The sequence below is a fragment of the Opisthorchis viverrini genome (assembly GCF_000715545.1).
Source record: "Opisthorchis viverrini unplaced genomic scaffold opera_v5_2, whole genome shotgun sequence".
Classification (NCBI taxonomy): Eukaryota; Metazoa; Platyhelminthes; class Trematoda; order Opisthorchiida; family Opisthorchiidae; genus Opisthorchis; species Opisthorchis viverrini.
Genome location: NW_008751658.1, coordinates 4,459,991 through 4,471,119, shown reverse-complemented (window position 1 = coordinate 4,471,119; position 11,129 = coordinate 4,459,991). Strand labels below are relative to the sequence as shown.

The following is an 11,129-nucleotide window of genomic DNA, read 5'->3' as shown; positions in this document are numbered from 1 at the left end:
TGCCAGAACAGCCGACTTCCACTGCCACTGGTTCTTTGAAGCGTCCCACCTGCTGAATTCGGTACATAAGATCACCACCGTTCACATATTCCATCACGAGATATAAACGGTCCTGTGATGATGAGATAAGCGGAAGAGTAACGACGGGAATTAGCTAAATCAATCAGTTACACAATAATAGAAACTTGATTGATTTGTATAAAACATTAACAGATCATGGATTAGGCTCCTGAGCTACCAGATGGTGAAAAAATACTACGTCATTGAAAATTCACCCAGTGATCTATCCTCCAATTGAAATTAAAAACTAAAGTTCGCCAAGGAAACTCATAATACAAACACAGTAGACGAATCAAGTCTACGAGAATGTCGTACATCGGTAAGAAACTAACAACTAACCAACTAATCTAATAAACTGGGCAAAAAATTGCTTCCACTACCAAGAACACACCGTGTTTGTGAGCGCAAACAAGACGAGGCTGGTAGTAGACTGCCAAGGATTATGTTGCAGTGGTATTGCTCGAACTAACATGGGACAAACAGTAAACATCTTCGACAGATATACTCGTCTGCGTACCCAACTGAAACTCTCGTTGAGCCATCCTGAATATCGTACCAAGTGAGACGTAAGGCAGCCTGCTGCGGCATATTCAGTCGAAGAACATCACGAACGCGAAATTCACTTGAGTTCCAGGTATGTATATGAGTTTAGTGGTCAAGTTTCGTGCAATTAGAGTAAAAGCAATCACAAGGTTGACGAAAACTCGGGGAGTGCGCTTACTACATAAGCACTAGGAAGGCGAAAACGGTCATGGGCTGTCAAGGTGTTTTAGACAACCTTATGAGTAGTGCATTGCAGCAATACACGTCACACTAAAATCGATTCGGATTCAGTAACGTCAGAGAAACTCACCATGGTTTGGAAGCAGGAATGTAATCGAACGAGAAACGGCGGTTTGTTTGGTAAGGCGAGGACTCTTCGCTCGGTCATTGCACACTCCACATCGTCATCTTGCAAAATCACGTCTTTCTTGAGGATTTTAACTGCGAATAGCTCATCCATATGTTTTTGTTCAGCAAGAACAACCTTTGGAAATAAAAGACCCAGATGATCAGAAAGAGAGCTAAACAGTTCACTTTAATTATAACATCATCCATTTTGAGGAAAACAGGTCTGTAACCCGAGTGTCTGTGTGGTAAATCTTACATGGCAGCGTGCATTTTTGCGTAAGGAAAACATACCAGCAGGGATGAGGGACCGGTATCTTACCATAAAGCACCAAATATTCCTACATAACTCAGTCAAAAGGATCTGGTTCGGAAATGAGCAACATTGGACCTTTCAAAGAAGATTTACATGAGTTCAGTCCTTTCATTTCACTGTACGGGGCGTGTACGAAGTTAAACGCTCTTATTACCCCGGTTCACTTATCCAGCGTGTTTAGCAACTGTTTTTTCTTTTTCTCTGTTTGTCGGGGTCTTCTTACCCGCAGTTGACTTAGTGAGTGACCGGAGTGGCCGCAACGGCAGGTTTGAATGTTTGCACGGGCGATTCAATGGAAATATCCGCCCTAACACGTCTGACCTCCATCTGTTAACCCGCTCGGATTTGCCCTGTCATAAAATCCGGAGCCACCACTCAAAAGATCGACATCGGTTAGGGAGACCGGGACCCAACACGACTGAACTACCGTTTCGCTTGTTGATTTCACGTGCGCAAACTTTGACACCGTGGCTGGCAGCCATAAACTCAACCATATGTTCATTCCACGAACATGGATAATTGAGGTTCGCAGTACACAGTTGCTCACTCGTCTGTAAATAGGACCATAGATTCTCAAGGTTACAGCATCGTACGATTTGTGGATGACCCAAGGTTCCGTGTTGGGTACTCAGTATGCCTATCAAAGTGTCAGCCTTTTCAAATGGAACACCTCCGTTTCAGTTGTAAGCTTACCAATGGAGGGTCTTGCCAGTAGATTGTAATCGATTTGATTGGGCATGCTGGTTGGCCGGTTCCAATCATTTGGCGTATAAATTTTAAAGCATCTGAGTAACAGTATTTGTCTAGCAGGCTCCACTAATTATATGGAATTCAACGAAATCCATAAATTTCAATTCTACGAGCCACTGCTGATAATCTAAACCAAGTGATCCTAGGGAGATCGCGTCCCAAATTAGTGTCAGTTAGACTTGCTTCAACGTATGTCAAGTGGTTGAAGTAATATCCTTCAAAAATTGCTCGTTACCGATGTCATACATAATTTTCTCTACCTGGTGACCTGCGTCATATTTGTTGGCCCTGGTGGAGTAACGAAGTAATCTCTGCATTACACATGTTTCTGTTGACTAATGGAGCACCAGCCGAATGGACTGCAGAATTTCACTTTCTATTTCGAAGAGGCTAGATCGCAACAAAGGGGAAATGCTGACAATTGTATACTTTATTTGAGGCTGGCATTTTATCGTATAGATAGCCAAGTTATTGATCGATGTATCTTCTGAGAAGGAGCAACCTTGCCATACCGTGCTTCCATAACGGTACCTACAGATCAAAACGCTATACGCTCTGACAAAAAACCTGTAAAGTGGAAGAAAAACACGCTTAGTTGAACAATTCTAAGTTGCTGATCGAACTTTTAGTGTGATATAAGCAAAACTGACGGTCGTGGAAGACGATTAGACCAAAAGCCACTTGCCCCGAAATAATATACACGGCTTTCCTGATCTTGCTTGACCCGTCTCTTTGAGTGGATTTCAAAATTGATTGGGTAAATTTGATGAGGACAAGTGTGACCCACTACATCAATGGGTGGCGTCACCAATTTGGAAGTATAAATAAAACATCACAGCTTTTCTATCCCACTAGCTAATTCGAATACTGAAGGAACACTCCTGAAGAAGCAATGCTGATTACAATAATACGGTTACACAGTTACATTGCAGGCTGGCACAAAGAGGGGAGTACAAGTGGGAAAACAGACACTCTCCAGGCTGTTTGGGCACTCAAAACCGATTGCCTAACTCGCAACTAGACTAAGCCAAAATTATATTACGTTAACGGCTTAAATGATGCTGTACAAAGTGAGTTATCTGCGAATTCCACTCTAACGAACCTAAATTATGTGCCATAAATTTGTTGATTTCGTGAACGTCCTGCTTAAAGTAAATCAACTTCCATCAATGACACAAGGTAGGCAAGTTCGAAAACTCCCAGCGGAATTTTTTCACGTATACCTCACCAGCTTGAAAATTTATTCTTCTTACACGGCAAAGTAAAAAGCTTGTTAATTGCACTGTGAGTGTGGCTTTGAGTCTGATTACTATAGGTTGGTGCATATATTGGGAGTTGCACTCAGCCCCAGAGCTGAACGCGCTTTGCTGAATTGGATCCTAGTGAACAGGCGTCCAGTTCACTATAAACCTGCCAGTTCATTTAAAAAAGCAGAGACTTTTAGCGACTTATGAAACCACCGTTAGATTCAGGCACTTTAATTTGGAGCAGCGCGTGAGATGACTCGTTGGTATTTCTTTGACCATTAATGGCGTTGTTATCTTTAAGATGATAACGTCGTTCAGATGTAGCACCCTTTCGGTGCCCAACTGCCATGCCACCTGAAGGTTGCACGGGGACTGAGATACTGCCACGTTGCCCAAGCCTAGACAGGGGAAGTCGAGAGGCAGAGGTCGGGTTCGCACTACGGACTTTCCGGTCAGTAAATTCGCGCTCTAACCAATTGAGCTATCTCACCCGTCAGGCATGCATCAATTAAAAAAATGGAATAAAATTACCTAACTCCTTATATTTCAATGAAAATTTCGTCCTACTGAAGAAGCCAATCCATGATGTAACGTCAAGAAGCACCGTATAGCTATTTCTTCTATGTTGGGAATCCTCAGAAATAGGCATCTTACGAGACTCAGAGCTTCGAACCTTCAACCTTCCGACCAGTGGGTGAACACTTACCCGTTTGATCACGAGGGGCCGAACAGCAGTATGATTAGCTCTGTATCACAGCTGCCTGTCTGCTTACTCAATTAGTGAAGTACTCCCTCGAACGTACTGCTTTACTTAAATAACGCACGAGTGTAAAATTTGCATGTCTGTTTTCACCCTGCGCTAACGTTAGGAATTGGTAGCAACTCCCGCCGCAGTAATTCCAAGTAATTAATTCCAAATCCTAAGATTTTGTACAGTTCCCGATCGGTAAAAGTTGTCTACACACTACAAACCCATGCTACAATTGTAATAACCCTATTTCAAAACCAAAAGACCTAATTGATTGATTCATTCCCGCAGTTTGGAGAAAAAGCCTTTGATTGACGTTTTCCAAAGATATTAGCCTGAATTCTACACAACTGTAACGAATTCAAAGAAACTGAAAGCACATATTTGAAACACGCCACGATGCTGACGGGCGCGGGTATCGACGGCTAATTCAGCTTGGAAACTACCAAACCCTATCCAGAAAATTTAACCTCTTGCTTATTCCACAGACACAAAAGACTAGAAGATAATCAGTATATGTTATAATAAATATCGGGTCTTGATAGGCACAATAAGGAAGAAGCCAGGCAGTTCTTCCATAGCTGGGCGGTTCTACGTCACCGGAACACATCACACCAACAATATAACTCTTCGACAAACTCCTCGACGGTGGAACTAACGGCAGAACTAACTACACACAGTGAAGTGTAGTTGGCTTGTTCACAAAAACCTAACTAAAGCCATGTGTTTTCTCATGTTTTGGAACTCAGCATCATCGCTAGCATTCACTGTGTCCAAGATGTCTAATATATCCTGAAAATACGTTGCTGAGAAGTATTTATACCACACAGATGAGTTTACATAGGGAGAGTAAAGGAGGAACGGACGACTGGGTTTTTTGTTGCTGAAAATCGAAAAGCATCAGAAACTGAGTAAAAGACTTTTGAAGAGGCGTACATCATCCCGAAAACTCAAAAATTGCTTACCATAATAAACAAAATAGTACGAAACACCATGGCTCCTGATGTAACTGCCATCGCGTTAAAATGGTTGTTATGGTAACTGAGATGATGGGACCTTCACTTAGCATTCCGGTTATTCAGAATCTATCGACTAGTTTTGGTTAACGTCATTTGTGTACTTGATCTGCTTACGAAGCAACTCATGAGAACGCTCGTATTTTCCGAACGTCGGAGAGCAAAAATACAGAATTTCTCTTCATACACTGTTAGTAAGGATGCAGTGTCGTTCGTGAAATCTGTGGACTGTGTTGTACCGTCACACGAGGGTGTTACACTAATGGACACTATTCGACCAGTATGATTCAGCAGGTGTTCGCAAACAACTGAATGTGCGTCGAGATCCCCAGGAATCCAGACAGCTAGGAGAATTCTCCGATAGTTTAAGAGGGCCTAGTTATCGTCAATGTAACTCTGAAGAGAATTGCACATAGTTACTGAGCATTATCGACCACAACCCCCGATGAAATTAGGAAACAACATATTTGGGAGTGTAATTACCTCATGCCCAACTGATCAGCAGGTTGGTGAGCCAGCGCTTATAACGGACGAATCTAGCTCAGGTTGATATTCCTAGAGGAATGCATCATGTGTCACCTCGTCTAACGAAGCATACTAACGAGACCAGAAAAGCCGGAAGAAAGAGGAATTACAGTAATGGTACTCGGTAGTGATATTAGCTGGATTCACGATGGTGAGGTTTTTATCTCCTAAAGACTCAAAATTTGCGACGGGGAATGACAGAGGAACTAAAAACGGGAATAAGAGCAGAACAACCTGAAAACTTGATACTTCGGCACGCAAGCCATTTCGCACTTGCATAGGAAGTAGAATGGAGTTATGTCTTGATGTTTTTAAGAGAAAGTAAATCTAAGACACTGGACATGATGGTGTGAGCTCAATATAATAAGGAAATTTCGTTAAGGAAAATAAGAATGTCAGCCACTTCCTGTCTGACTCGAAAAAATGGCTGTTTGTCGTTGTTTTTATGTTATCGTGTGGGGACGGTGATAGCCTGTGTGAAATGTTATCAGCAACTCCATAAAAGTCAGAATAAAAACATCCTACTACATTCAGCGCCGTTAAAAAGCCTAACACAAACATTGTTCTGTAAGCTAAGTCAAAGAATTACATAAATCCTGGATGTATGGGATTTTTATTTTGAATACTCCTTTTCTCCACATCCACCGGATATTCTGTGAATGAACCACATATAAGTCTGAAAGTGTGCCTAATCGACCAATCCACTGCTAACCCCGTGACACACCAGTCATACACTAGGGTTTCAAATTACTTGTTTAGCATCCTGTTCATTGTTGTGGAGGTCAGCCCCTTCTACATCCAGTAACATCAACGGCTTTCGGATGTTTGAGTGATATCAATATCCGGACAAGTTTGGAAATCATATTAAAGGCCCGTTATTGATAGTGAGAAGCATCAGCTTTTAATTGAACAAGGTAACACTCTGTCTGATCACTGGTGAACTGAAGTGCATGTGCACGATGTCCGGTTGACACAGTGCTCGGTCAGTAGGCGAGATGTCTCGGGTCAAAACCTGTTAGAGGATTTTTATTTGGTTGCTCGAACCCTAATATAGGCCCGCATCCAGGATTGTTCCAGTCCGAGACTTTTCAGGACTGGAGGTGAATACAGTTTTATTTGGAAGCATGACCAAACCAACGCGATCAACGGACATTACCTTACCGTCAACTATGTGTAAGAGGCTTTAGTCAAATTACATCTGAGTTCAGAAAAGTCGAATCCTGTTTGTACACAAACTAGACTAGAGCTCCGGAAACTATCATATTCGACAACTGTAGAATGTTGAATTGCGGTTGCTAGGTTTTGCAAGGTGTCATAAAACTTGCAACATTCTGCTACCGAATAACCATCCGACTGTCTCAAAAATGATACCATACTTAACCAAACAGGCCATTTACCAACGTAATCAACTGGATATTCACACTGTGTTGGAAAAATGGCACCTTAGATGCATTCATTGGTTGCTGATCACGTGGAGGTTGATCACCAACCTTCGTGGTTGAATTGTAAACATTTCGCTATCATTCGAGGAAACATCAACAAGAGTCACCAAAGAAATGCGTGCTGATGATTCCACCTCGAGTGGCAATGAAACGTTGGCAAATCAGTTGCCAAACTCCACGAAGAGCTCAACAGCCATCTGATCAACTGCCAACAATCGGACCTATGTACATGGTACATGGATTCCACTAGTCGCAGTTATGCAGTGCTGATTATGATTACTAAGGTTTTGTTGAAGGAAGGTTGTCCCAAGGGTGTTATTGACAGAAGAAGCTCGGTAATGTCTCACGGAAGGATTCCTAGTCAACAAGATTCAGCGAACAGTTCACGTGGAATCGCCCAACAATCTTGAATCTTGAGTACTCTAGAAGATTGGGACAGCTGGAAATTACTGTGTGCGGTGCATTAAATGAAATAACGTACCTTTCCAAAACTCCCGCGACCGAGCATAACCAAAAAATTGAAGTCACTCCAGCGAGGAATGTCAGGTTTATTTCTGTGGCAAGCATTGTCGAGGGAAGTCCTGGTGTGGGATGATTCGGTAGCCAGTCGGAGATGCTCAGTGGACATACGCTGCAATATTGATAAAGAAAAAAATCGAGTGAGATAGTGAAGCAGCAGGTCTATCTACCAACGCCGTATCATTTTCCTAGCAAGGTTCTGAAGTATCTTACGCAAGGCACTTAGTGGAAAATGGCGCACTGAGCTCTGTGTACCGGCTCTAGTAAGGCAAGTTGAATACCATAACCCTACTAGATAATAGGAACATACGCAGCCAAATCACATTTCTGATCGCTATTACAGTGCTATAAAAGTGCGTTGCGCCTCAAATAAACAGTGTTTCGTGGTCCTATGTTTCATTGTCACGTTTTGGAGACTACATGCTCCCGTACCCTTGTTTTGATAAAATAATTTAGTTTGTTGTATTTCACGACACATATCTTAGTCAAGGAAAAATACAGCGTCATCAACGTATTGCTGTTCATGGATGAACATCGTACTCACTAAACTTGTTCTGAAGCTTTAGCGACAACCTGCTTATAGTGGTACTGGGATTTGGCCCAGCTATAACTCTTTCCAGTCAGCGTACAAGTACAACAAACAGTCTCGCCATACCGATTAGTATATTATTATGCTTGAATACCGGAGAGTGGTTCGCGTGATGTCTGACAATTTGATCGGTTTGTCTGATAATACATAACTAAAGGCGAGACCTCTGTGACGTACTTTTTTCTGCTCATTAGTTGAATGACTGTAAATGGCTGTAAAACCTTCAGAACAGTTGTTCTGGCCAGTATTCACTTAATCAAATCAAACCCTATTTGCACTAGTGCTATGGCGAAAAAGACCCGATACTGTATTTTACAGAATATTAAGGTGCCGAAAAATTGCGACAATTTATGGACGTAATACATTAATCATATTTTACTGAGATACCTTTCACAGTCCATAGAGCGTTTCACCCTTTTTGGGCGATAATTTGTGTCCCAGAAGTTATGGAGTGTACTACGCCTACTAGTCGCCTGCCGTCGAATTACGAATTTCGTACTTCCGCCACAGAAAGATAATTTACCAACTCGCGGCACAAAGCAGAGTAGGTACGTGGCAAACGTTCGAACACATTCAATGACCCTATTGGAACGGGTGGCTCCTCTGCGAATATACTATCTACCATTTCTGTCTCCAATATCCCATGGAAACCCACACGGACAATCATCAGTCACAGTTAAGCAACTTCCTCAGCTGAACCGTGAACTCAGGTGAGAACCAGGGCAAAACCGGGCAATCACGCGGCGTTTATCTACGAGGATTTGTTTTTATACTGCACCAAATGTGGTCAGTTGTAAATAAAACGGGGTTAAATAACGAGAGAAATCAAGACAACACAGGCGAAAAAAACATCGCAATAGGGTTTTCGGTGGGAAAACATCTCACCTGATACTGGATTGCGACACCAATAGACGACTGAACTGATTGACAGTGTTGGTGATGCGTCTTGACCGTAAACATATATCTATCTTTGGTATTTGATGACGGCCAGTGCTAGGATATTCCACGACATGGCCTCATTAAAATTGGTTTTTTCTTTCTAGAAAGTCCACCTGAGATTTCCCCATGCAAATCTTTTCAACCAAGTATGAGTTCTTAACAAATCGACTCGGTAAACAAAATTCCGAGCCGCTCGAATATACCCGGAAAAGTCATAAGAAAAATAAAATTTATTTTGTGTTTAGTCCTTTGGAAATTTACGAAACAATACAAATGAACGCAGTGAATAATAAAAGTGGAGAAACTTTCGCAAACACTGGAGCTAAACACGCCGGCAACAATCGCAAAGTGTGGCGACATCCGGCGATCACCTTCTGTTCTTTAACTTCGGGTGGCCAGTTCTGCAGCAGCCAACAGTTACTTTATCTACTTCTAACTAAATCCAACCCCAAAGTTGCTGCGTTTGTGTATACTGTACTTTAAGCTGCATGCGAGCCACACACCGCAATCACTTGTTCGTTGTCTCTTTTGCGAGTATAAACAAACAGACAAAACCGCTCAGCAACCTAGATACAAGGTATCAGCAAAAATAATTTGTACAGATCTAGGAGGACTTCATTCGAACCACGTCTTGGTCTTCACAACCCAAGTTCGTCTCCATCTGCCCACAACGCTCGGTGTGTGGCACATCGTATTTTCGAGCAGTATCACAGTTGGTACAGTTCCTTGCCAATCATCTTTTTGTGAAATACGCGACGGCAGTTGGACCGGGTAAATGAAAATAAACCATAATGTCCAGCAAAAAACTATCGGAAACGTTTTCGTAATGTGTGTGGTCTATTTGTATCCATATAGACACTGGTTAACGGCCGTATACACTGCGACCCCACAATGAGGAAGTGTACAAGGTGAGCGAGGAAACTCCATTGTGTGGTTTACCCTTTTCTAGTTTTTCTCGAGACACGTAACACGTTACCAGGAAACAATTTTGCACAAACCCAAGTGGTTTAACAAATAATCAGATCTGCGCTAAGTGTTAATAGTCATTTCCTTTTCGCTGAGTAGACACGAAAGCTATCAATTCCAACATCCTTTACCCCACTCTCTGGAAGTTAATTCGCAACCATGGATTCGAAACTGTCATCTAAGAAGTGGGGGGTGTATGTTTCTGTTTGACAATCGGGCAAAAGATGAGTTGTGTCTGCCAAATACACCACACCAGATAACAACCATTGAACATCGTTAAACTGAAGCGTAGCTAAAGGAATTGTTGGATATTTTGTTTATCTCCAATCAATTTATGTCTGACGCAACGAAACTAGAGGCTCTGGCTAATCCAACACTCGGTCTGGTGTAAGTAATCAGACAGGTACGCTTTCGACACTCAGAGGAATTAGTTACAGTTCTCACAAGCTGCCTTGTTTCTTCTTATGAACAATATAGCGAACCGCTGATAAATCCACCATAAGCTCGCTTCCCTGATTAGTTTCACACTTTGCTTAAGTGACCAAGATTTGTGTAGGAATGACAATCTGGTCGCTGGTCTGGCAAATGAGTACAAATCCATGCAAGCACATTAAAAGTCATCAGTTCGAGAACGACAAAAGCAGAGCAAACATGATGAGTACTCAGCCACTTGAGCTAAGTGTTTAAATTCCTCCAAAACTGTACAAAACTTTGCTTTGTGTAAATTCTACAGACTACAGGTTCGACCTAAAGCTGCCACCTTGACGTGGTGGTCGGGCTTGAGTGCTGCAAAGATCCCGCGGGCTACACTTGCTGGAACTTCGTTCCACAAGGTACAACCATGCCAGGAAGGCCAAGGGGAGCAGCCAGACCAAGAGCAGCGTGACCGCTGGCGCATTATCCAATACGGTCGAAATACTTTTAAAGCCAAAGAGCCCGGTGCTGCTCAAAAGGCACTTGGTGTGTGCAGCCGCATCAGGAATGAGACAGTAATGCCTTATTCCCTGCGCCTTGGGGTTAGGCCAACCCCCTGCAGCCGAGCAGGTCAGACTATTGAGTCATCGGCTCCGGGCAGGGTCCCCAAAGAAAAACCTATATTCTCCCACTGCCTCGTGGGTCAGACT

The 11,129-nt window shown here is 42.6% G+C and overlaps 1 protein-coding gene across 1 annotated transcript in view; it reads right to left on the bottom strand.

Moving 5' to 3' along the window:
• T265_00253 (hypothetical protein) overlaps positions 1 to 11,129 on the bottom strand; it is a gene marked incomplete at both ends in the record, with an annotated part of 112,948 nt that overhangs the window by 16,420 nt on the left and 85,399 nt on the right. The window contains 2 exons of the mRNA XM_009163961.1: positions 914 to 1,087; positions 7,474 to 7,623. Coding sequence (XP_009162225.1) covers positions 914 to 1,087; positions 7,474 to 7,623 — 324 coding nt within the window. The remainder of the gene's footprint in view (positions 1 to 913; positions 1,088 to 7,473; positions 7,624 to 11,129) is intronic.